The sequence below is a fragment of the Natator depressus genome, chromosome 3 (genome assembly GCF_965152275.1).
Source record: "Natator depressus isolate rNatDep1 chromosome 3, rNatDep2.hap1, whole genome shotgun sequence".
NCBI lineage: Eukaryota > Metazoa > Chordata > Testudines > Cheloniidae > Natator > Natator depressus.
This window is the reverse complement of record NC_134236.1, coordinates 76,241,905-76,269,380: the sequence shown is the minus strand read 5'-3', so window position 1 is coordinate 76,269,380 and position 27,476 is coordinate 76,241,905. Positions and strand designations below refer to the sequence as shown.

The following is a 27,476-nucleotide window of genomic DNA, read 5'->3' as shown; positions in this document are numbered from 1 at the left end:
AATATATAAAGAATTAAAGATGTGGGATCAAGGTGGACAGCCTTGGCAGCAATGGCCTTTGAACCAGCAACAGTGGATGCAGTCCTTCCAGCATCAGCAAGATCCAAGTAAGTAAATAACAAGATTTGTGCTATCAAAATACAATTTAATTTATCTTTTGTAATCTGAATTTTAGTCCCTGGATTACAGCATGACTATGGTTACTCCTTTCTTATACCAGTTATTGAGCAATTGTATTTCTGATGCTCTTCTGAACCATCACAATTCTTAGGCACAACGATGCTTACAGTGTTTGTTTTTCCCCCCACCCGTTGATTTTTAATATGTACAGTACGAGTAAGTGAATTGATTTGTCTTGGGTTGGTAACTATCAACAGACTATAATCTATTCCCAACAGTTAGTCTGCCTTATTTGTTCTTGATTTTTGTTGCCTTAGTGATTCTTGATGGCTCTTGGCCTTTCTTTTCAGAAACATTGGCTTTTGGCTAAGCTGAGTCATGAGAAACCTTGTATTTGAGAATGCCAGCTTTACTAGGAAATGCCTGTATGGTAAAGTGTGCATGCAGATGTGTTTAAAAATCACTTCAGTGAAATCTGTTTTTGTGTAGATGGATATATTATTTATTTTGGTTACAGTAATGTGAATGGTGTGAAAGATGCTTTTCAAACACATAAGATGGTCCCTGCCCAACTAGGGTACGCAGAATGCTGGCAGACACATATATGTCTTTAGTTCTGTGTTTTTTGTCTGTTGCATAAACTATTCTACCTAGAGATTATATGCTGACTTTATGATGTCTAATACTTATTATGACAGTATCTTTGTGAATGGATGGGTCTGTGATAATTCACCAGTGGTGTAACCCCAAACAAGTTATTTTCCCCCCTATTCTTGTAAAGATAAATTGCGTAGCAGAGGTGAGGTAACATACAGGAGGGGAAAGATGGTCTTGTAGTGCATGCAGAGGACTAGTGACCCAGAGACCTGGAGTTTTATTTAAATATTTACCACAAACAAGTTCCTTAACCTTTCTGTGTTTGTGTTTCTATAAAATGTGAATGTTTACAGCTGCCTAACTTGGATCTTGACAGTAAATTCATTAATATTTATAAAGTGCTTTTCAGATGTAAAGCACTATATAATTTTTAAAATAACGGTTTTTAGTGTTCTGCAGAACTAAAACTGATATAGATGAGAATTGTAGAAAATGAGAAGTGCTCAAAATACACGTGGAGGCAAAAGGTTATTACGACTAAACACAAGTTATGTCCTCCATAAATAATAACACAGCAGTATATGACAGCAAATTCATGAAAAATGGAAAATCTGCATTTAAATTAGATGATTAGCAAATGGAACTCTGTGCTCCTGTTTGTACACATCTGTACACAGATCACCTAAATCGGGAGTAATTAATGTATAGTTATTCACTTGGAAGTATGTTGTACCTGTTGCCTACTGTTCTTGGCACACTTCATTTGCTTCTATTTCCTGTGCTAGTCTCTTGCTTTAATGCAAGGTGTGATGGTGGGAGAAAAAATGTGGAACAAAAAAGTAACAAGTCCAACCTCAAAGCAGAACAGACAATAGTTAAGAAAACATTATGGGAGAATAGACCAGGTAAAATGAGGAGTGACAGAGAAAAGGGAACAAAAAAGGAGTAGGAACTCAAAAGACAATTATAAGAAAATAAAAGATCATTTTAACACACACTACAAAATATGTTCTCTAACTATAAATCTTCCTTAAACTTAACTTCACTAAGTTTAGAATTTACAGTTTACATCTTTTTAAAATCTGAATTTGTATTCTTCACTCTCAACAAGAATACAACTGCCATCCATTCAAGTAATGATAGGAAAACTAAAACAGTATGTATAGTATACATGTAGAGAAACTCCACTGCAACAGTGTGCACGTAGACGTTGACAAATTTGCAGTTGACGATAAAAATGTAATTAATTACATGCAACGAGTCAGCTGCAAGGTAATTGTAGATAAATAAAGTGATTCTTCTGTTGAGAGAATATATGTATATCTCACTAATAGAATTGAATTTTGGAAGTTTAAATACTGAAATGGTAAAGTTTTTTCTTAATTTGTTTTAGGCCAGATTGATTGGGCTGCATTAGCTCAGGCATGGATTGCCCAACGGGAAGCCTCGGGGCAGCAGAGTGTGGTGGAACAACAAGGAATGATGCCAAATGGACAGGATATTTCCGGAATAGAGCCTGGTCCAAACAACCATGGTAATTTTCAAGGGGATCCCAACTTCAACAGAATGTGGCAGCCAGGTTTGTCTTTTTCTATTCCCCCCTGCCCCCATCCCTCCCATATTTTAATTCTTTATTTGGTAATTTGGTGAATATGTATTTATATTATGCACTGTTTCTTTGTTTTGTGTGTGTGTGTGTGTGTGTGTGAGTGTGAGTCACCCTCCCCATTGCATCATTCACTTACTTCTGACAGCATGATCTCTACACTCAACAAATAGCTGGTTCAGGGATGGGAAAGAGTACAGTCATGAAGATTTTACAGCACAATCTAGTCATTTGTAATTTTCATAGGCACCAGGTTTTGTGTGTGTGTGTGTGTATACACACACACACACACACACACACAAAATAGTCTTTGGGTTTGTCTTTGAATTTTAATATAGGAAGGTGAACGCATGTGTTTGGTTTTTCCCCCCGTGAGATTCAGTTACTTGTTTCATTTCTTATTCCCAGGTCGGTAGGAGCTGGAGCATTGAAGGGCACACTGTGCTCTTGAGGAAGAGAGCACCTATTGTCATTCTGTTGCAACCCTTGTAGCTGTTTTGGGCAATGTTTTTGACAGGTTATGGAATGAGTTCTGCCAGCACTTAGCTGGTAGGATGCTTGCAGTGGTGTCTTTTCAAGGCACAACAGCTTGGAGACCAGAAAGGGCAGAGGTCTCCTTGTGAAATATACTTGTATTGTATGTGTCTTATTTTTTGAGGTTATCTGCTCTCCCCAGGTCTTGTCCTACCCATTATATACACCACACATGGGATGCCTATAGTTAAGATTAACTGAGCATTTACAATAAAATGGGTCAGTTTTGGTTAATTATAACTTTCTCAAAAAACTAGTTTTTGGCTGAAATGTGTGAAATGTGTTTTTTCCCTATCAAAGAAATTTTTGTCCTGAAAGTTTCATTTAAAAAAAATAAATAATAGAGCTGATTTCAAGCACAGAAGGAGTAGAAGAATTGCAGTTTTACTGCCAAGAATTATTTTGCAAATATTTTCTTTTGCAGTTTTTAAAAAACAGATCTAGCACATCTGCAGAATGTAATGGCAATTTGAAATTTGGCAGGAATGCAGTTTCTAAGTCTGTAGCTAGTTTTTTATTAGTCCAGTGAAAATTGCTTTTGATTTTACAGCTACAAGGGAGGGGAAAAAATCCCAAAATCTGCACATGTGCACTGAATTATGTTTAAAAGATTAAAACAATGATTTCCCAAAGTTCTGTTGGCACTTTGGCAAATGTGCCTACGTGAACTGAAAGTCTATTTCAATGAAAATTTCCAATCTCAGACCATTACTTGTGGTGCATAGACATGCTTAACAAAGTGGAGTAGAATGTCAGGTTTGAAAGGTAGAAGTTATGTGGTATATAGTGAAGGAGGAAGAAGAATGTGGTTAAGTCACTGAATTGGGACATTAAAGATCATGGGGAGTCATGGCCGCAGTATGCAGCTCTGCAGAGGATCTGAGCAGTGCTGCTTTCCACAGGGGAGCTGCAGTAAGTAGGGTAGCCCTCAGGGCTGTCTAAATTACCCCCAGAGCAGCCCCAGGGTGCAAAGGTGTCTTAAGTGCGCCTTAGTCCTTCCACCCCCGGTCTTCAAATTCTGTGCTCCCACCTCTAAGATATGCAGTACTGAATCTTGCCTATAATGTTTGCAAGGTTTACAGTTGTTTTTTTGTTTTTGTTTTGTTTTGTAGTTTTGTTCTGACTAACTTTCTGCATTGTAATGTAAACATAGAGAACTTGACATAGAAATGTTGAATCATTATTGAGTGGCTGTGTTTCTAGTGGGGTCCTGGGGGATTTTATGCCATTTAATATTTTTATCAATGATGTGGAAAAAACAAAATAATTATTGATCAGGTTTGCAGAATATACAAAGATTGGAGGAATGGTAAATAATTGTTCTGTCAGTACCCTGTCCTCTTAATATCTGACTCGATTAGTAAGATGGAGGCAAGCAAACAATATTTATTTCACTACAGCCAAATGTAAAGTCATGCATTTAGTAACAAAGAATATGCATCTAGGAACATAGTGACAGGATGAGGGACTCTCTCCTTGGAACCAGAAACTCTGAAGAAGACTTGTGTCACGGTGGATGATCAGCTGAACCTGAGTTGCAGTGCAATACTGTGGCTGAAAGGACTATTGCATTCCTTAGGATGCATAAATAGGAATCTTGACGACTAAAGAGATTACCTTACTTCTGTATTTGGTATTGGCCTAACCACTACTGGTATACTTTGTCCACTTCTGGTGTTCATACTTCAAGAAGGATGTTTCAAAATTGGAGAAGGTTCAGAGAAGAGCCATGAGAATGATTAAAGGATTTGAAAGCCCTGCCTTATAGTGATAGACTCCAGGAGCTTCATCTGTTTAGCTTATCAAAGAGTAGGTCGAGGGGTGACTTGATCACATCTATAAGTATCTACATGGGGAACAGAAATTTGATATTAGAGGGCTCTTTAGTTTAGCAGACAAAGGCATAACTAGATCCCGTGGCTAGAATTTGAAACTAGACAAATTCAGACTAGGAATAATTTAGATTGTGGTGGATTCTCCATTGCTGGAGATTTTTAAATAGAGATTGGATGTCTTTCTAAAAGATATATGCTATAATTCAACCACATTGTTTGGATTTGAAGCAGGAATTAATTCAGGGGTATCAGAGTAGGTGGTTATAATGGCTCCTCCTAACCCTAATCTATGGCTATATATCTGTTTATACTGACCTGACTCCTTATCGAACAAAAGCTGAAAGTCTTGTTTTTTGGCACTTCATGAGATTGATGGGTTAAGAACATTTATTATTTGTCTAAGTCTCACTGTTAACTTCATACTGAATTTTATTCTAAATCCTGAACAGAATGGGGAATGCCTCACCAACCTCCACATCCACCTCAAGATCAGCAGTGGATGCCTCCAGCCCCTGGTCCAATGGAAATTGTTCCTCCATCTGAAGACAGCAACAGTCAGGATAGTGGGGAATTTGCCCCTGACAACAGGCATATATTTAACCAGAACAATCACAACTTTGGGGGACCACCCGATAACTTTGCAATGGGGCCAGTGAACCAGTTTGACTATCAGGTGAAACATATTTGTTGCTTTAATATTGTAGACGTACAGAGTCCCTTCTGTGGAAGTGTTCCTCTAAGAATATCTAGCGGCGACTCTCACGCTTCAGTTCTACAAACAACAAGAAGTCTGTTAGCTGCTAAATCTTAGCAGCTAAGATACATTTTAACACCATGCAAAATACCTTATGCATACAGAAGAAGACTTTAGAGTTTTCAGTTCTGAGGCCAAACAAGATTTTTTTTCCGTACAAATAATGAGAAATGGTTATGTGCAAGATTAAAATGAGTCAGTGTTTTCCAGTATATAATTAACACGACAAAATTGTGTAAAAGAAAAGAGCATTAAATAAAGTTAAGAAAATAATATACCTAAATATACTAGAAAATGTACTATAGGGCAGTGGTTCTCAACTGGGGATCTGCAGCCCCCGAGGGGTCCACGAGCCCTTTCAGGAGATCCACGGAACCCCACGGCTGAAGCCCAGTGCCCCGAGCCTAGCGCTCAAGCTGGGAGCTGCATGGGTCTGAAGTTGGCGGCCCCTCCCCCACCCCACGCAGTCAGGAGCAGCGCGGGGCTGAAGCCGGCAAACCTCCCCCCTGAAGCTGGGAGCTGTACTGGGAGTCCCCCGCCTGCCCATACATAGCCCCTAGCTACCCCCTGCCTGCACACAGCCCCTAGCTCTCCCCTCCCTGCACCCTGAGCAGTTTTCAGTCTTTTTGAACTGCGTCCATCCCCCCAATCCGTCTCCCCCGCCCTTTTGAGTTATATTTTTTGGTTGCATCCCTACACAGCCCAGACAGGCTGGGTGGCCTCCTGAGTGAGTCGGGGGTGGAGGTGGCGCTCCCTTCCTGGACCCCGCTGTGCGGAGTTGGTTCAAGCCCCACCAGCTCTTGCGCCTCCCACCCCCCCCACTCCATAGAAGTAAAACTATGCCTATGTGTGCCCAAAGCCCTGAGTCTCCACCCTGCCCCCGCTGGGCCTTGGTGTTTTTATAGCATGCTGAGGGGGGCCTCAGCAAGAAAAAGGTTGAGGACCCCTGCTATAGGGAATAGCCCTGCTTTTGCAGGGAGATAGACTGGAGGATCCAATTGATCTTATCCCTCTCTATCTTCTTTGAGTCTATGAATAAACAATTATTTAAAAAAAAATTCACATCCAATTTTTTTCTTTACTCTTGCAAACAAGTTATGTGTCGTGTGTATAAAGAATAGATTTTTTTAAAAAATTATTACAGTGAGGGGTGTTGTCCAAGTCTCTATATCCAAAGAATTTACTCTATTCCCACCTCCCCCACCCCCCAATTTTCAATGGTATTGTATGATCAAACCTGTTTAAAATAAATTATTAACACACACTACCTTTTGGAACATCTGCTTCATATTCACAGACAATAGAAATCTGTGGGGAAGACTGACAAAAGGCATAGGAATTTATTTCTATTTTCTATCCTTTCTGTACTCATAAATTTTAGTGCCAGGCATCATTGTTAGATGTGAGGTGAGCCATCCATTTTTAAATACTTTAGGCTATAAAAGTTTTCTGTCTGCTGTTACTGGACAAAGTTTTATAGAAAACTTCTCAGAATCCTGTAAAAATGGTACTGAAAGTCCACCTTGTAGCAGATGATGCAGTAAATGGTACTATATTTAAAATTCCAGTGGAAGTACTAAATGTCTGTTATTTGAATAACCAAAAGAATATAATAAAACATTGATTTTAAAAAGAGCAAAAAAAATCAGATGTTTTAAATTTAAAACATTTTTCTTTTTTAAAATAACCTATTTAAATTTCAAATTAAGACAACCTGTGTTAAATCCTAAACTTCTTATAAATATTAAAGTAATTTAAATTGAATTAGAATATTAAATGGTACATGTTTTCTGTCAGAATTTTCAGTAAAATCATATACTGAGCTGGTGGGAGTCACTGGCTAAGCACCTGGAACTAGAGTTTGTTGAATTACTAAGCCAGCTTTTGATAGTAGTAGCAGATATTTTCTTCGTTTCAGATTATTCAGATAGTTCAATGGCTAGTTCATTCAAAGTTAAAAAGTTGATTGGAGTTGAAAAAGAAGAAAAGTTTGTTTTCCTCTTCCAGTCTGTGAATAAAAACTCCGTGTGAGAGAATGAGATCTACTCATTCTAAAATCTTGAAGGACATGGTAACCCGAAACAGTCAGTTCAATTTATTAACCCCAGATAGCTCTTATTATTTTTACGTGTTTGTATTGTTGCAGTGCCTAGTAGGATTAGTCATGGACGGGATATAGTACTTTTCTTAATAATCAGTTTTAAATGCAAAACATGTTTTGATAAACTTGTTTTTTATGTATCCAGCACATTTAAGGGAGTTTTAGTTAACTAATAAAAAAAATTAAAATGCTGTTTTTGTGCATTTTTAATTGAATTCCAGTTTGCATGCAAATAGAGCTTGACACAAATTACACACAAAAATGAACCTAGTAAATAAGAAATGTATCATACGTATAATAGGTATCATTTCAAACATAATAAAAAATGTAAAAAATTAAATATATGTTAAGCTGTATAATTGCTTAAATAAATGTGCATAGATATAGTGTGTCCCCTGGTTAACAAAGAGTAATATCAAATTTAGTGTAGAGGGTATATGTAGTTGTAAATAAGCATGTTTTAATGGTTTCCAACCAATGAGAATCAACCTTTTTTTAAAAGAAAATAAACTAAGTAGTACAAATGCAAAACAAGATTAAAATAAGGTTTCCTGCTTGTTTTAAATCATGCAGAAAATTGGCACTTTAAATAATTTTGACTTAAATCACCCTGTCATAAAATATTTGATGCTTGCAGCCTTATACCTTTACACCATCCTTTCAAATGGATTTGATGGCTATTTCTAGGCACCAACTATAACACGCAGTCATCAGTGCCACAACTTTGGAACTCTGAATTGCATGGCAATTTGGTAGGAATGCAAGGACTGTACCAAACTTGCATATAAATGTGTGCATTATTTTGATCAGCCATAATATATCTTTTTATTTGTAACATCCTCGATAGATGAGTGGAGATTGCAGGTAAAGTCCTGCAACAAGCAACAAAAAGTTGGAGCTTTTCACCCATGTCCTCAAGTTGTAGTCAGAGAGAGAGGGTGATTGCACATCCGCACTTCAGGACTCTGTGTGCTACTTTGACCCCCAGGCTGCACTTTGTGCACCCCAGCTTTAATTGAGTATTCTGGTGATAGTTGGTAGTGAATTGGTTAATATTGACTGCAGCTAGATGGCTATCAGACTTCAGTTTTAAGAGGCAGTAAAAAGGGGTTGTCTGCAGCCCATTCATAGATTCATTATGGTGTCCATGCATTGGTTTGCATTCTAAAATCTATTTTCAAAACCAGAAGTTCTTAAATAAATGTCACTTTTTAAATGAAAATGACACTTTAGATTTTGGGGACCACAGTAAAAGAGGTAGAAAGACCATAGTTAGGTAGAAAAATCCATGATTTCAATTTGCATGGACTTCTGTTGTTTCACTTACACACACATGCGTGCACACATGCTATGTGGAGCCCAAGGAATAAGTTTAGAGTGCATTGTATTAAATGTGAAGAAAAATGAACTGCATTACTCTTTCAGCATGGGGCTGCTTTTGGTCCACCCCAAGGTGGATTTCATCCACCTTACTGGCAGCCAGGACCACCAGGGCCACCAGGTCCTCCAGCACCTTCAGCACCTCCCCAGAACCGAAGGGAAAGGCCCTCATTCAGAGACCGTCAACGTTCACCCATCGCGATGCCTGTGAAGCAGGAGCCTCCACAGATTGGTACATGTTAACGACACTTTAATGAAAGAAACCCAAAAATATGATTTCAGAGATGGTTTTCATTGTAAAAAGAAATGTAATGTTTGAAATCTGTAATTACAACTTTAGAAAAAAAATTTGCTATTATTATTGGGTGAGGGTCTGGAAAAAGATGGAACGAGAAAAGCAGAATTTCTCTTTTTTTCTTTTTTTTTTTTCTTTTTGACAAAACTATAAATCTCTGGCATGCAGATGCTGTGAAACGTAGAACCCTTCCTGCTTGGATTCGTGAGGGTCTGGAAAAGATGGAACGAGAAAAGCAGAAAAAGCTGGAGAAAGAGAGAATGGAACAGCAACGTTCTCAGATGTCTAAAAAAGAAAAGAAAGCAAGTGAGGAAGCTGAAGGAGATGGCCCACGGTTACCTCAGAAAAGTAAATTTGTAAGTAGAAACATTCGCTTTTGATCTAGATATGTATTTTCCTGAAAGGTCTTAACATTTCTCTCTTCTCTTGTAGATAAAGAGAAACTATTTTTCAGTTTACAACACTTCTTTGTTAACTCATGTTAAAAATTAAGTTTGTGTCAACTGCAGTGCCACTTACCTGATCTTTGTAAATTCTTAATAGATAATGGGCAAAAGTTTAAGCATAGCTTAAAGAATATTTATTATTACTTGGTTTGTAATAGCAAAGAGGAAGTGATAAAATTGGCCTTTATTTTCTGTTGGCATAAATTGGTAATTGGCAGAGACTAGTAGGCAGGTATCTATGGTAAAGAATTGAACCATTTGTATTAGGACTAGTTTGAGTACAAATGTATCAGTGCATACATGCTTGCCAAACTGAACCAATTTAGGGAGCCTTATGCTGTAGCCTTGTGTTTGTGGTAGTGCTTCCTAAACAATTTGCAGTGCTGGATACCTATCCTACAGTGACCATACCACTGCATAGGTGGCCTTTCTGGACACAGAGGGGTCAGGTGAGCAGTCGAGAGCCTTCAGTTTTTCTCCTTGGGCAGCTGCCTTGCTTGACGAATATCCTAGGTTGTTGGCTGAGGGGCCTCTCTTTGGACCCCGTAGTCAGATTCCTCCAATTCATGCATAAATCCCGTTCACTTGGGAAAAAGTATCTCCGTTGATCCCCTCACATTATTTCCTCCATACCCTGCCTCCAGTAACAGCTTTGTGTGTCCTAACCAAAAAGAACCATCATGGCTTGTCTTCTGCAAATACTGGTTTGACGGTACATCTGAGGATTATCAAATCTGCATTGCAGCTGGTGATTTATGGTTGGATTTCTGGCTCCAAGGGCTTGTAGAGTGGGAAGGGGGATCACTTACTTGTTTGGAGGGCTGTTTTGCTTCATTCTGAAGTGCTCTATTTCAATTTCTGTTGAGTACCATAAATAGAAACTGCCTTGTTTTAATTATGAATTTATCCTGAAGTATGCAATGTTCTTCTTATAGGACAGTGATGAGGAAGAAGATGACATTGAAAACACAGAAGCTGCAAGTGTTGGAAAAGTCAGTAGGAGTCCCTCTCCTGCTCCTCAAGAGGAGCAAAGTGAACCAGAAATGACAGAAGAAGAAAAGGAGTATCAAATGGTATAAATAACATAGTTCTCTCAAAAGCGTGTTCGTCGATACATATGTGTCTGTTTTTAGGCATAGAAGAGCAGTTGTGCTTTTCTATGCCTAACATTTTAAATAAATATGTAACATAGATTGTATAATGTAATGGGATTATATATGGAGTCGTGCGTGTCTCCAGTTTAACATAGGGATAAGCATTTCCACGTCGGGGAGAATGTACTTACATACATGTGTACATACATGTGTGTACCATACCATATATGTGAAGTTGATAGCTATCTGATAAGCTGTAAAAGAAATACAATATACTTATGCATTTTTGCCCACCTCACTGGTCTTCGTCCACTAATAATTCTAACATTCCAACTCCTTCCCCCCCCCCCCCCCCATCTACATTTTGCTAAAAATACAGGTTTTTGAAGCCCAAGAATAGCAATATTAAGTCTTGGGCCAGGAGCAACTTTTCTAACCAAAAAAAAAAAAAAATTATTTGAAGTGCAATATCACTTGTGGTGTTGCATGATGAGAAGTGGGAGCTTGTTTCCCAGTATGACCTAGTATTCATTGGAGGGTCTCTCTCTCCTACGTATAAAAAAGCTATTGCAGGTGACTTGCTGTTTTTATGGTTCTTTCTGAACCCTCTACAACTGAAGTCCTGGTATTTAAGGCCCCAAACCTGCGAAGTTGTATGCATGAACTTTATTTTAATGAAAGTAGGTAATTGTGCAATCTGTAATAGTCGGATTTCATACCCTGCTTCTGTATGTGAAATGCTTATGATTATAGGTCAGTGTGAGAGTCCAGACTGTTTGGATTTTTTCAGTTGGACTTAACTTCCAAACTACTTCAGAGTCCTAATTTTAACTGATCTTTTGTATAGAAAAAATAAGTAAGTAAAAGAAACCAAATTATGGTTTTACACCCAAGAAAAGCAGTGGGGTTGCATATGTGTAACAAAGTGTAGAATTTGGTCCAAATACTTTGCTTACAATGTTGTTTAACATTATTTTCTTCAGATGATGTTGACAAAACTGCTGCTGACAGAGATTCTTTTAGATGTCACAAATGAAGAAATTTATTATGTAGCCAAAGACGTACATCGTAAAGCAACTAAAGGTATGCTTTTCTTTTTTAGTTTGTTGAGTGAATATTCTATATTTGCATGTTTTTAGAACATTTTACCCCATAGCAACTGTTCCCAAGAGCAATCAATATATAATGCATCTGATTTGCTAGAGCTCAAATCCAGTAACCATATACTGTTGTCCTGTGCAGTGTATTGTGAGTTACTTCAGTTATTCCATTTCTTTCATATAATTCATTTCTTTAGTTATGATGGTATCTGTGTGTTAATGGCTTTTGCAGTGTAGATATCTATTTCTTAATGCTATTGTTTTACCTCAAACTTTTAGTTGATCAGAAATGAAAGGAGACAAATATGAATCCTCAAGTAGCTCATTTTGTTTCACTGTTAACAAGCCACTCTATATATAACAGCAGGTGATTTTTTTTCTATATAATTATGAGTAAAATTAAATATGTAAATACTGGTATTTGAAATATATATGCAGATGCTGTAACTTGGAAACAGATCTATGAATATAGATTTGTGGTTTGCAAGTGACTATTAACTCACGTTTATAATGTGAAACTTTTACATGGTGAGAAAATCTAGGACTGGTTTTAAATGGATGATACGTTTTTAATGTTTCTTCTCTCCCTCCAAAAAACAGCAATAGTAGTAGATTTAACAATACCATAGAATCTCATGACTATGAAATCGTGGCTATTTGTGTTAACATGTTGTTCCTGTTGTTGATGTGATACAAAGCTCCTGCAAAACAGCTGGCACAGTCCAGTGCACTGGCTTCCCTCACTGGGCTCGGTAAGTATGTTCCTTATTTTTGAGAGGGGCTTAATGGGGAGATCACTCTTACCTTGCATTTCCAGAAATTGTGTTTTGAAACTAGGTTGTAATTACCCTAATAATTAAGGGTCATTCTGCAACCTTTACTCATGTTGGGTAGGACCTTACTCTACAAGTTATCCCACAGATTTCAGAGGGATAATTTGTGGAGTAAGGAACTAATCATATGAGTAGAGTATCAGAATCTTGCGTAAGCTTGTAAATTGGTAAACACATGAGAAGTACGCTTACCTTTTTTTGGCTGGATAGTTTACTTGATAACTAATCTTAATAGGATGGTTTTTGAATTGTTCCAGGAGCAAACTACAGTCTTGTTGAAGGAAGATCACTATTTTTATGCATTACTCCCTTTTTGATCCAGCCTATGTTAACCGTGGGTAACAGTGGACAACATAACTGATAAAAATGTAAAGCTCTGGTTTGGGGAAAAAAAAAAAAAAAAAGCCTATTCAGATGTTTAGAATAAATTTATACTTTCATTGAAAAACTACACACTTACTAAAGCTCCCATATCCACGATTATCAATTTGAAGATGTACAGGATGTGAAGCATAGAATTGTATTCTGAGATGTAATAGGAAAAGCTCTTTCCCAATGTTGTCATCTTACCGTAGTCTAGTAGCAGTGCTACAATAAAATGTCAATGATCATGTGCTGTGAACTTTGTTGGTGAACACCTTTACATGAGGTGAAATGTTCTCTGTCCCAATTATTCAGATGTTTTTAAACTAATTCTAATAAAGATCAAGAGAACCTCAAATGGAAAGAAAGTAAATTGCCTCTGTGTCAGATGTTTAAGGTTACTTTGTATCAGTCCAGTATATACTCCGATCTTTCTTTTGGGGGCGAGGGAAGTCCATTTCTTTTCCATCTCTGTACCTTTTGACGTACAGAATTTTCTAAACCACAGTAGAAAAGTTGATATGGCATTCAGGAATTCTAAGCCCTGGACAACTGAAGGCTGCCGAAGTCATTGCAGAGATGTCTTCAGGGACAGGGTCCCAGGCATTTCACTGCTTTGTCTGTGCGCTTGCTGATACATGGGAAGGCATTGTTACTGGCTCCATATGGAGCTTTTTTTGCCCTTCCATACAATGAGAAAAGTGCCATGATCACTGTGGTTGCTTGCTGAGAAATAGACAAGCTGTTCCAGAAGGAGTAAACCCAGATAATAAGCATCAGTACAGAAATGGGGGCCTTGAACACTCCAGTCAACCAGCATTGGCACTTCCCTCAGAATAAGTGGCTTCTTCAGAGAAGAGAAAGTGAAAAAAGGGCAATGTACTCTCCTCTTTGCCCCACAGAAATATTAAGAACAAGGCTTAATCTTTCCTCGTGATAGACTGGGCTTTATGCACGCAGGTGGACTGGGTGGTTATGGATCAGGAGACAGTGAAGATGAGAGGAGTGACAGAGGCTCTGAATCATCTGATACTGATGATGAGGAACTACGACACAGAATCAGGCAAAAACAGGAAGCATTTTGGAGAAAAGAGAGAGAACAGCAACTATTACTAGAAAAGCAGCTAGAAGGTAAGTCACTTAAATATGTTCCTGCTGTAAAAACCTACGCGTGCATACTTTTTACAACTTAGTGGAGTATGTGTGGGGTACTGATATATATATTCAGGCTAAAACGTATGGAGCCTTATATAAAAATGATGATCTTCAAGTGATTGTTCATGTCCACTCCAAGCAGGTGTATGTGTGCTGCGTGCACGCCAGCCGGAAGATTTTTTCCCCTTGCAGCGTCCGTAGGGTCGGCCTGGGCGCCCCCTGGGGTGGCGCCTTCATGGCGCCCAATATCGGGCCCCACCAACTCCCCACACCCCTTCAGTTCCTTTTTACCGCCCGTGACGGCTACAGCAAAGGGCGGCTACTTTGCTCGTTCTTACAGCAAGCGCCTTAGCAGTGTCTTTGTTCTTAGTGTAAATAGTTTTTTTCTATAGTTGTCATATAGGTAGTAGTGTTTGGTTAGATAGTTCGTTTCCCCTTCAGGGGTATGCCCGGGCCTCCGGGGTTTAAACTCTGTGAGTCCTGTGGAAAGTTTATGCCCAAGAGTGATCCTCGCTCGTCTTGCCTGCGGTGCCTGGGTGAGACTCACAAAAGGACAAGTGCCGCATTTGCAAGGGGTTCCACCCAAGAACCCTTAAGGACAGAGAGCAGAGACTAAAACTCCTGCTCATGGAGGCGGCTCCAAGACCATAATCTGACCCGGGACCCAACGACCCGGCACCGAGGACATCCTCTTCAGTGCACAGCGCTCTGGTGCCAATGGAGTGCGAAACGCCCTGCTAAGGACTCTAAAGCCCACCGGCACCGCCACTACTCAGGACATAGGGCATCGGCCTCAGTTCGGCACCATTCTCCATCTCTGGTGCCGGTAAAGAAGAAGAGGCCAGTGAGGGGCCGATCACCACCCCTGAAGCCTAAGGGGCCGGCGCCATCCACAAGTGGCTCGGCACAGACCGCCTCTGCCTCACTTCAGCCCAGGGTTTCGTCGACTCCTGCCCTGGCCGGAGTCCAGTCGAGTCCGAACCCTCCTTGGTCACTGGACCATCTGGTGGACATACAACCACCATCGACACCGGAGGCGTTTGAGGCGGCAACGGACCTGATGCGCCTCCCGTGCCATCCTCCCCCAAAGGGAGGGACAAATCTCTGGCGACCACATGCCCCCTGTTCCACTCCAAGAGTAAGGCAACCACGATGGCTCGTCGGTCTCCATCTCCGGCACCGCCTGCACAGACGCAGGAAGCGCATCGCTCCCCAGAATCAAGTCGTCTGCAGATTGCGGAGCAGAAGGTCCTGGTCCCGGCGCAGTCACCAACCAGACCCAGCACCTGCTCAGTGGCCCTTCTGGACACCCTGGGCGTACCATCAGAGCCAGGGTCAAGTCCATGGTCCACGCTCCAGAACGGTGTCGGCGTCGTTTGTGCCACAGTCAGTGCCAGCACCGCCCATGACGGCGCCGCCCTCGAGCAGAGTGGGCCTGCTGACTCACATGGTTTCGGCACCGATACCTCAGTCAGCTTCGGCACCGGCTCTCCAGGTGACAGCACCGGTGGAAGCCTCAGCTCTGTCCCTACCGACCCCGACGGTCTCGGTCCTGCTGGATTTATCTGCCCCGGCGCCGGCTGGGGTGCAGAGTTCTTCATTGGTGCCGGCTCCACAGCCTGAGTACCGCATGCTGAGGGACCCCAGGGGGGCCAAAGGTAGTGAACTGGGCCCACCTCTGGTTCTCTCTTCCTTGTCCTCACCCGATGAAGCAGTCGTGGGGACTTCGGCCCCAGCTTTGGAGGACAACCGGGTTCTTAAACAGCTTTTGAGGCGGGCCGCCAAAAGCCTGGGGATTCAGGCAGAGGAGGTGGAAGAGGATTTAGACCCTGTCATAGACATCCTGGCTCCCTCCGGCCCATCCAGGGTTGCATTGCCATTTATCAAGTCGATAACTGAAACATCTAAGAACTTGTGGCGAACTCCTGCTTCTCTGGCACCTACAGCCAAGAAATCTGAGCGCTGCTACTTTGTTCCCTCTCGAGGGTATAAACATCTTTACACCCCCCCCCTCCTCTGGTCTCTTTGGTGGTCAACGTGGCCAATCAGAGAGAACGTCAAGGGTTTCAAGGCTCCACCCCTAAAAACAGGGATGCCAAGAAACTGGACCTGTTTGGCCGGAAGGTCTACTCGACAGCAGGCCTACAACTTCCTATAGCCAACCAGCAGGCCATAATAAGCCGCTACAGCCATAACACCTGCTCGTCTATGGCTAAGTTTACAGAACTTCTGCCCCAGGAAGCTTGGGAGAGTTCTCTGCGCTCGTGGAGGAGGAGAAACTGGTCTTGCGAGCGTCTTTGCAAGCGGCCTTGGACGCTGCGGATGCGGCCTCCTGCACTTTGGCCACAGGGGTGGTTATGAGGAGAGGCTCCTGGCTACACGTCTCTGGTCTTCCCGACAAGGTCCAGCAGACCATTCAAGACCTTCCCTTCGAGGGTGTAGCTCTCTTCTCCGAGAAGGCGGATAAGAGACTTCACAGATTGAAGGACTTGAGGGCTACCCTTCGTTCGCTGGGGCTTCACACGCCTGCTACCCAGCGCAGACATTTTAGGCCTCAACCTGCCCCTTGTCCTTACCAATCCCAAAACCGCCAGGACGCTCCGCATAGGCGGAACAGGAGCACTCGGAGGAGGCAACGCCCTCTCTCTGGACAAAGCTCGGGCCAGCCTAGGGCCCCACAGGGCTCTAGACCACCCTTTTGAGGGTACAGTTGAGGACTGCTTGCCAGTACGACCTTTGGATCCTTCCCATCTTACTTGCTCGTCCCGTCTATCCGTGCCAGGTCCCAAATTACTTCAGACCGATGGCTGCTCCACATGGTAGAGAGGGGATATTCCATCCAATTCTGTACCCTCCCGCCGCCTCAGCCCCCTTCCCCGTCCCTCTTCAGGGACCCCTCTCACGAGCAACTTCTAATTCAAGAGGTGCAGTCCGTCCTATCGGGGGCAGTGGAGGAGGTTCCTCAGGAGCTAAGGGGCAAGGGTTTCTACTCCCGGTATTTCCTCATACCAAAGGCTAAGGGGGGGCCTCAGACCCATACTGGACCTGCGACAGCTCAACAAGTACATAAAGAAACTCAAGTTTCGCATGGTCTCACTAACCTCCATTATCCCCTCACTGGATCCAGGAGACTGGTACGCTGCCCTCGACTTGAAAGATGCGTATTTTCATATTGCAATAGTCCCACATAACAGACTCTACCTCAGATTCGTGGTGAACAGAGGCAACTACCAGTTTGCCGTCCTCCCGTTCGGACTGTCGACTGCCCCCCTGAGTATTCACAAAATGTGTGACAGTCGTTGCGACAGTCCTGCGCAAGCGCCAGATACAGATTTTTCCATACCTCAACGACTGACTGATCAAAGGTTGCTATTTGGAGGCTCAGGTCGAGTTTATAAGGAGGACCTTCCTCAACTTGGGTTTCTCCTGAACGAGGAGAAATCTACTCTGTCCCCAGTGCAGAGGATAGAGTTCATAGGCGCGGTCCTGGACTCTACCCAAGCCAGGACGTACCTCCTGGAGACCAGGTTTCGCTCACTTCAGGACATCATACAGAGCCTCAGACGGTTCCCAACGACGTTGGCAAGAAACTGGCTAAAGCTGCTGGGACACATGGTCTCCTGAACATATGTGGTGCAGCATGCCAGGCTCAGGCTGCGCCCACTCCAGTCTTGGCTGGCGTCGGTGTACCAACCAGCCAGAGATGTTTTGGACAGGATCGTAACCCTGCCCCGTCTGGTACTGGACTCCCTCCTATGGTGGCTCGACCCTTGAATGGTTTGCGCAGGGGTGCCTTTTGCCAGCCCTCAGCCCTCGCTCACCTTGGTGTCAGACGCCTTGGATCTGGGTTGGGGGGCTCATCTAGGGGACCTCAAGACCCAAGGCCTCTGGTCTCTGGTGGACCTCGCTCTTTACATCAATGTCAAAGAGCTGAGGGTAGTGCGTCTGGCATCCTACGCTTTCAAAACACACATAATGGGCAGGGTGCACGCTCCTCTCCCCTGTGCCTAGAAGCCCTTGCCCTGTGGGACTTCTGCATAGAGCACTCGATCCACCTGCAGGCTTCATACCTCCCAGGGGTGCGAAACACACGGACAGCCTCAGCCAGACCTTCAACGGCCACAGGTGGTCCCTTTGGCCAGACGTGATGAGCTCAATCTTCCGGTTCTGGGGCTCTCCCCAGATAGACCTGTTCACCACTCTGAGCAACAGGAAACGTCAGACATTCTGTTCTCTCGGGTGCCACGGCTCGGGGTCCATCGGGGACGTCTTCCTTCTCTCATGGAAGGGCTGCCTGCTATATGCTTTCCCACCCATCCCCCTAGTCCACAGGGTGCTCCTCAAGATCCGCAGGGACTGGGGCCGAGTCATACTAATAGCGCCAGTATGGCCGCGTCCGCACTGGTTCACCTCGCTCCTGGAAATGTCCGTAGCGACCCCACTCACCTTACCCCTGGTCCCCGACCTGATCACACAGGACCAGGGCCAACTCTGGCACCCGAATCTGGAGTCGCTCCACCTTACGACCTAGATGCTCCATGGCTAAGTGCCACACAGCTGTCTTGTTCGGACCAGGTCAGACAAGTCCTCCTGGGTAGTAGAAAGCCCTCTACTAGGGCTACTTACCTGGCCAAGTGGAAAAGGTTCTCCATCTGGGCGGAGCAATGTAGTCAGTCGCTACTCCTCACCTCCATACCGTTTATACTGGACTACCTCCTTCACCTAAAGCATTAAGACTTGTCCCGGTCGTCAATAAGGGTCCACTTGGCTGCTATCTCCGCCTTCCATCCGGGTTCAGACGGTTTCTCGGTCTTTGCAAACCCTCTGGTCAGTCGTTTTCTCGAGGGTTTGGACAGGCTCTTCCCACACACGCGTCAGCCTGTCCCTGCCTGGGACCTGAATTTAGTCCTCTCCAGGCTTTACAGGCTCACCATTTGAACCTCTGGCCACCTGCTCCGTTATATCTCTCATTCAAGGTCACGTTCCTTGTGGCAATTACCTCGGCTCAAGGAGTTTCAGAGCTCAGGGCTCTCACGTCTGAGCCCCCTGACACAGTTTTTCATAAGGATAAGGTCCAGCTCAGGCCTCATCTGGCTTTTCTCCCGAAGGTCGTCTCCCATTTTCACATGACCCAGGACATCTTCCTCCTAGTGTTTTATCCCAAGCCACGCTCCTCCGATAGGGAGCGCAGGCTGCACTCACTGGACGTGCGTAGGGCCTTAGCCTTCTACATAGAGAGAACTAAGTCGTTCCGGAAGTCCGTCCAACTCTTCGTAGCCGTGGCGGACAGAATGAAGGGCCTCCTGGTATCCTCTCAATGCATATTGTCATGGATAACATCCTGCATTAGGGAGTGCTATACCCTGGCAAAGGAGCCCGCTCCGCAGATAACCGCTTACTCTACCAGGACCCAGGCCGCCTCTGCAGCGTTCCTGGCACAAGTCCCTGTTCAGGAAATTTGCAGGGCAGCTACGTGGGCCTCAATACATACATTTACGTCAGACTATGCAATTACACAACAGTCCAAGGACGATGCGGCTTTTGGGAGAGCCGTGCTCTTTTCTGTGGATAACTCCGACCCCACCTTCTGAGCTCTAGCTTCTGAATCACCTGCTTGGAATTGACATGAACAATCACTCGAAGAAGACAAAATGGTTACCTACTTTCTCGTAACTGTTGTTCTTCGAGATGTGGTGTTCATGTCCATTCCAATACCCACCCTCCTACCCCTCGGTCGGAATAGTCGGCAAGAAAGAACTGAGGGGGTTCATGGCGGGGCCCGATATTGGGCGCCATGAAGGTGCCACCCCAGGGGACACCCAGGCCGACCCTACAGACGCTGCTAGGGGGAAAATCTTCCGGCTGGCGTGCATGCAGCACCCGCACACCTGCTTGGAATGGACATGAACAACACATCTCGAAGAACAACAGTTACAAGAAAATGAGTAACCGTTTTATCCTTAATTCTAAATTTTTGCTCAAAAATGTGTTTTGAGCTACTTTGCCAAAAACTGGTTTTGTGTCCTTTTTTTTTTCTTTCCTGCTTGTAAAATACGTTATATTTGTTCTTCATAGGTTATTTACTTTCTCAGTTTTAAAAGAGCAAATTACAACAGATAGTTAGAGCCCTGCAAATCCATGGAGATCCGATTTATATCTGCGGATATCCACAGATTGTTTTTGCAGATCAGATGCAGATCCAAATTTTGTATATGTGCAGGGTTCTACAGATAGTTTTCAAAAGTAAATTCCTTTAAAATATCAATCCTGATTTAGAGTAAAATTCACCCCTATGGAGAGGGACCATGTGAAGCCTTTTCTCCACTGATCTTTAAAGTGGGACATAAGCCTTATGTTGTCCCTTCACATGCGAATGAATTTTACAAGGACTGCATTGCACAAGGATCTTTGAAATCGTATATGTTTACAAAGTGTTCTCAGGTTGAGAACCATTCTCCAAACCTATTTGCCAGGCTACACAGTGGTATAGGTCAGCTTACTAGTGGATGAAGAAAAGAGCTTGTGCAGATGAAGAATTTTGTATATACTGTGGTAAACCCAGCTCAAACAGCTACAAAGGGAGGTAGTAATTAGTCCCAGGGGGTTAAAAGGCCCCTCCCTATCCACTGAGGAGAGAGAACCAAGGAGTAATAAGGTTCAGCTGGAAAAGGGGTTGCTAGGGAACCAATTACGTTCAGCTGACTCCAACTACTTGAGACATTTTTAAACCCGCCCCTGCCTGGAAGAAGGGGGGGGGGGGTGAGAGAAGCTGCCAGTAGGTTGTTTGCAGCAAAACACCAGACCTTCCCATTAGGGAGGCTGCACGCCCCCCAGAAGGGAAGGAAAACAAGTACAAGGGACTGACTGAGGAGAGGAGTAGCAGGACCCTGTGCCACCTATAAAGATTTGCCTTGCCCCAAACCTGAGTCTCCAAGGCTAAAAAGGACTGAGCCTGCTGAGGTGAACAAGGTGTTTCGCCACAATATGTTATAAATACACGAAATATATTCTAACGCTTGTGATGTCACTCCCCATTTCAAAGGGGCAGGCTGGTTCTGTCTCTCACTAGATAGTGAAAACTTGGTGGCTGGATAAGCTATGATTTTTTGGGGATTTCCCCTTTTCCCTGCCTTTTAGAATTTTTCTCCTGTCACTTCATTGGGGCTAGATTAGCATAGGATGCTTCCTTGTGGGTAGTTAGACTTGTTTGCCTTAGGGTTCTCCTCTCTCCATCCTCCCCCCTCAAGAAAATCAGACTGCAATTTGGGTCTCTAAGAGAAAGCTGGGCAGTCCTCAGCCAAAGGGATTATCTTCTTTCAAACTGCTGAAAGTTGGTTTGGAGTGATTTGTGACTGCTCAGTCCTTGAAGAAAGTAAGACCCAGGATATGCAATTTCTTAAAGCAGATGTAGAGATATATTCACTGCTTTTTGTAGCCTGAGGTACCTATTGGGTTCCACTCTATTCTAAATGTGAAGAAAGTGAACTCTGTTTTCTGTGTGCCAATCTAATTTCGGAGACTCAATTTTCCATTATTCAGCAAGTCAAATGGAAGGAATTCTGCAAGAGGCATGCATTCACGTACTCATTTACTCAAACAGTAAGAAGTTCCTTTGGGTTTTTGGGTTCTCAAAACTAGCCAAAAGTTCCTTGCCCCATTACAGAAAACACTTCTAGCTTAGATAGTCTGCTAAAGTGTTCCTTTCAGGACCTCAGATTATGCAACTAGGTATGTTTACATGTGTGTCTTCATAACTTGGTGTCGGTTCCAGTTTTCACATTCAGTCACTCCAACTATAGCTTCTGAGAACATAGCCTTGATCAGAGCTCTCTCTGGCCTACCTCTCCTAACACTTTGGATATTAAGTCCCCCCCTCATGCATGATGGTTACAGCACAAGAAAATTTGCTGGGGTTACTTCTGTGTTTCCTGCCTGGAGAGCAATCATGATTGGTACATGCATGAGTGAGAGGCTCACTTAAGTCTCAGAGTGGGGTAAGTCCACTGGATGTTGGCAGAGAATAATGTTTACCAATCATTTTGTTTAAAAAAAGGGGGGCTATAAGCAATTTAGTACTTCAGTCAGGATCTGATGGGGGCAAGGCAGTTAAAATTCAAACAAACAGTGTATCACTGGCATATTTATTTCCTGTTGTGTTGAAGTTGGACATTTTCTCCTCTTTGTTTAAAGGCCTGGAAGCTGACCTGGATCAGCCATTCCTTCATAAAGGGGTGTGATAGCTCCACATTTTGTTTCCATTCTTCTCTTTAGGTGTATTAAACTGTGTGCATATATCAAGGGAGAGGAATGTGGAAGTGATCTGTATTATGGTCACATGAGGGAGAAGAAGTCTCCCTGAGGAAAAAAACAAACTGGAATTTTGAAAGGTTATTTTAAATTTTTGTCAAGGTGGTCCTTATAATAATAATTTCCTGGCCTGCTTGATTACTTCTAGTTAAACATGAGCAAACACAGAACCTTTGTCATTGCTGAATATTCAAGAAGGTGGGTTTTATTGTGAAGCTTGAAGTGAAAATGATCCAAAATATCTTCCAAATCACTTCATTCTCCTGAGTTTTTTCCCACCCCTGTAAAAGGTGGTCTCTTCATAAGGCAGTCCTTGCATGAGAACACACTTAATTATTGCATCTGTGTATCTCAAACAAAGTTTTGTGTGGCTTTTAAACTTTCTATTTAGAAACCATGTTGCCTCTTTCGATTTTCAATTTCTCTTCCCCTGCTTTTATTTGTATTTATATTAGGATATTTACATGAAAACAATACTATTTTTGCTTAGTCTTCTGCTCATCATGTAATATTCCCCACTTAAAGGCAATACTAAAGCTGTGTGTCCAAGCCCATTAGCTAGAAAACGCTTCTCTTCTGAGGTATTCACTTTGCCATTTAAACTGTCACAGCAAGCAAACAATGGAGTTGTGCATAGCTATTTAGCCAGACTAAGTTATCACCAGATAGGAAACATCCATTTACTGCTCTATCATAAACAGACAAAAACGCTTTACTGCAACAGAAGTGCTTTACCCTGGTTGAGTACATTTTTGGATCACAACTGTAATCATTATCTGTGTTCAGTGAGGTACAGCTGACTCAGTTTTATGTAGAATTTTGGGGGGCAACCTTTAACCTCTTCAACATGCAGCTGAAACAGATGTATCTTGTTACTCCATTTCTGTGTGTGCTATATATCAGAGTTGATTATAATTGAATTGTAAAAGGTGAGCACTTCCAGTTTTTCTGGGTAGCTGAGATTTTTGGCAATGTATGCATTTAATGTAATGGTGTCTTGTTCTGCTATTTAAAAAGAAATTATATTGAAGGGGAAAAAGTATTCTAAAATTAATTTTTACCCCTCAAGCGGTGGTTAAAATGTGTACGATGTACTGAAAAAACCTTCTAAAATTCATAAGTATTTTTTTCTTGCTTAAGCGCTATTTTAAAATAAAATATGTGGAAGGTCTGGATGATTTGGGGAACTTGGAGATGGGATATATAACCTTTTTTTACTCTCATGTCACCAGTTCGATGCATACTGGAAATGATCTGTCAGCAGTCTGGTATGCTGAAGGCTTGGCTATACGTGGAGTTGTTCCTGATTAACTCCATGTGTGAACACTCTTATTCCAGAAAATATCAGCACATGGAGTTACTTAGGATCAACTCCATATATAGACAAGCCTTTAGCCCTGTTTCTAGTGGACAGATGTCCGCTCCCCAACATTGCTAATTAGTCTCAACAAAGAACCTAATGATTAAATGAGCGAGTATGGAGTCTCCGCTATCCTTTTCTAGAGGTGTGGTCCGTCAGGGTGATATGGAGAAGTTAACACATCTTGCAGTACATATCGCTTTGTCGTCATGGAAATAGAATGGTTTCTTTTACCCATATGCACCAAGTTCAGATACATTTAAAATGCGAACATAAAGTATGAATTAATCACTTGCCAAAATTCTTGATTGAGTTATGTAAACAAAAATAGCATCCAACACTGTTAAAAAAAATCTCCTGTTTTGCCTTTAAAAAAAAAAAAAATTCAGAAAACAGGTTTTAGAAATCACTTCTAAATTACAGTGTCATAAAATTAGGTCATCCAGTGCAGCTCCCTGTCATTACAGGCTTGTGAATTAAATCCTGTATGTTGAACAATATTAAGCACTGGGGAGGGGGAGGGATATATTTTTTTAAGAAGACGCAAAAGTCATCCAGGAACTTTAAGATGATGGTGTAGTGAGGAGTGGCAAGTGAATTGTTTTCTAAAAATGACTAAGGTGGTCTGGGATCTTGTTCCTTAGCCACGAAAGACAGCACATTTGTTCTCTTGCCATGTATCTGTACACATTATTTGGCATTACTTGTGGTTTTTTTCTTTCATATGCTTTTTCAGAAGAAAAACTACAAAATGAAAAAATTGCAAGAGAGATGAGTGAATTCATCAATAAAGAGCAAAATAGCAATTCAGCACCACAGGAAGCGAAGGAAACAGAGGATGATGTGTTCAATGAAAAGAAAAGATCTCCAGGTGAAACTGCACCAGATATAGAATCCAAAAAAGAGGTTAAAGAAAAAGAGAGAACAGGAAGGAGTAGGTCAAGAAGCTCTAGTAGTGGTACCACTAGCAGCAACAGTAGAAGCAGTAGTAGCAGCAGTACTGTGTCTAGTACATCGTATAGTACGAGCTCAGGTAGTAGCCGCAGTTCTTCACGGTCTTCCTCTCCTAAAAGGAAGAAGAGGCGTAGTCACAGTAGATCTCCATCACATAAAATTAGGCGCAGTAGAAGTAGGAGTTATTCTCGTAGAAATAGGAGAGAGAGGAGTAGAAGTAGGGAAAAGATAAGAGAAAGGAGAAGGTCTAGTAGAAATAGCATTGACAAGGGGGAGAGACGAAAAAATCGTAGTCCTTCCCGGGAACGAAGTTGGGAGAGGCGTAGGAGCAGTAGTCACTCAAGGGATAGGCGAGCTAGTCATGCTAGTCGCAGCAGGAGTCGAGATAGGCGTAAAAGTGATGACCAGCATAGAAGTCTTAGTGGAAATAGGCACAAGCACAAGGGTGATGGTAAAGATCAAGAGAGGAAAAAGGAACGAAGTAGGAGCATAGATAAAGATAGGAAGAAGAACAGAGAACGGGAGAGAGACCAGGAGAAAAGAAAAGAGAAGCAAAGAAAAGAAGACAAAGACAGTAAGTCTGGCAATCATGATGACAGTAGGTTAAAGAGAAAAAGAGATAGTGAAAGAGCTCTCTCTCGCAATTCAATATCTGTTAAAATTTTAAGACAGGATTCTAGACAGGAAAGCAAAAAAAGTTCTACCAAAGATAGTAAAAAACATTCAGGCTCTGAATCTAGTGTCAGGAGCAGTTCTGAATCACCAGGAAGCAGCAAAGAAAAGAAGGCTAAGAAATCAAAGCATAGTCGGTCACGATCCATGGAGAAATCTCAAAGGTCTGGTAAGAAGGCAAGCCGCAAACACAAGTCTAAGTCACGATCAAGGTAGTATACTTTTTAAGTATTTTGTCTGATTATTTTTTTTTTTTACTATTCGTCTTCCTGTGTACAACATATAAAAGTATTTTTTTTAAATAAAATTCGGTATTTGTTGTAATTGTTGTCTTGGGCAAAAGTAATTTTGGGAAGTCTTTTAAAATTACTAATTGTTAAGCCTAAAGTATGTGTGGTTTTGGGGCGGGGTGTCTTTCCCCATTAACTTTTCCCCCTTTCCCTTTATTTTTCAGGTCAACCACCCCTCCTCGTCGTAAACGCTGAGGAACGATGTGGCACCAGTGACATGACATTAAAAAATTCCATGAGTTTTAAGGGCTTGTCTCATTATAGAGGCACATTGTGGCTGTGTAGGTGAAACCAGAATCCTTTTTTTAAACTGTAAATAGGTGTATTTTTTTCCAAATGCTGCTCAGTTAAATAATAGGATTTCTTTGTATTGCAATTTTTTCAAAAACAGTAGTGCTTAATAAGAATATAAAACATGCCATTCTCTTTCAGCTGTAATGTTCTTAAAATTACTATTGAATGTACTGTGATGTCAATAAAGCTCTTTAGTTCATTTTTGTTTAAAATTCTTGCACCTTAATTTTGCGTGTTAAAATACAGATACTTTTTTTAAAGGCAGCTGTTTTTTTGTATAACAAATTTTAAAAGTACTTTGAAAAAATTTTAACATCTATTGTTTTTCAAAGTATGTAATTTTATTTTTTTATTTTGTCCAGGGATTTAAAATTAATCAGTTGGATCGGGGTTGGGGAGAAAAAGAAATAGTCTTCTAATTATTTTTTTTGTTAGATGAAAATGTCTTAACATTTTCACAGTTCTCCTTCTTTTTTGGACTATCAGGTAACATATGCTGTGTGTGTAAAATATGGATCATTCTGTAATATACGATATGCTAAACCCAACTGAGCACCAGTAGGAATATGTGAAAGTAACTGATCATGTGCACCATGAATGTTCAGCTTTGGAACTATATTCCTCAATCAACCACTTCTATTTTGTGTTCAACCACTACTTAATACTGGTTGGAATATAGAATAATGGATAATAATCTGCTCTCAATAGACTATCAGTTCTCTTAAGAAGTGAGAATTTTGTGAAACATTGGTTATCTTGTCAGTTTAGACATTTGGGAATGTGTAGATATTTTTTTTTATTTTTTTTTTTTCAATCAGCTACAATTAAGTTTAACATACACTACTGTGGAATATAGGTTCTGCGATGCACTGCATTTGGTTTTCAGTCCAGATCTTATATTATCTATTCAGTTTAAAAAAAAAAGTGTGAGAGATTTATATACTCTCCCAATAACTGGAATTTTGTCATGTCCTGTAATTATGGAAATTACATTTGACACAACTTCACTGATATTGGTAGTGACTTGGCAATAAAGAGCATACTACAGTACTGCTGTATTTAAAAATTCCATAGATCTAGCTAAATAGCATATACAGAACATCTATTATTAGCAGTACATTGGCATTAATTTTGTTACGTTGTTGACATTCACATACATTAAACTTCATCGTGTTTTTATAAGAGAGTTCTCTTATGAGCATGTTTGAATGGGAAAGGTAAATAAGACTGTCAGGTGTAATTTCATACATGGAGGAGATGTGGTCTTAAACAATTTTGTGGGTAAGTATATAATGGAGGGTTTGTATAAATAAAGAGAACTCTAAATTTAGATGCTCTGTTAATTTGGATGTGTGCAGGCTTCTGCCTGTTCCAGACAGACACAGA

General features: G+C 41.7%; 1 protein-coding gene across 2 annotated transcripts; it reads left to right on the top strand.

Moving 5' to 3' along the window:
• PNISR (PNN interacting serine and arginine rich protein) lies at positions 1-26,900 on the top strand. 2 transcript variants are annotated; one of them, XM_074948148.1, is made up of 11 exons: positions 1-107; positions 2,111-2,296; positions 5,142-5,365; positions 8,973-9,159; positions 9,391-9,578; positions 10,604-10,741; positions 11,746-11,845; positions 12,561-12,614; positions 14,019-14,189; positions 24,617-25,718; positions 25,961-26,900. In XM_074948148.1, the coding sequence occupies exons 1-11, from the start codon at positions 20-22 to the stop codon at positions 25,989-25,991; spliced, it is 2,469 nt and encodes an 822-aa protein (XP_074804249.1). In that variant the 5' UTR covers positions 1-19; the 3' UTR covers positions 25,992-26,900. The 2 variants fall into 2 exon arrangements, 1 of the variants encoding a protein (XP_074804249.1); XR_012638803.1 differs by lacking the exons at positions 24,617-25,718; positions 25,961-26,900 and having other exon boundaries at positions 12,463-12,614.
• Positions 26,901-27,476: the final 576 nt, after the last annotated feature.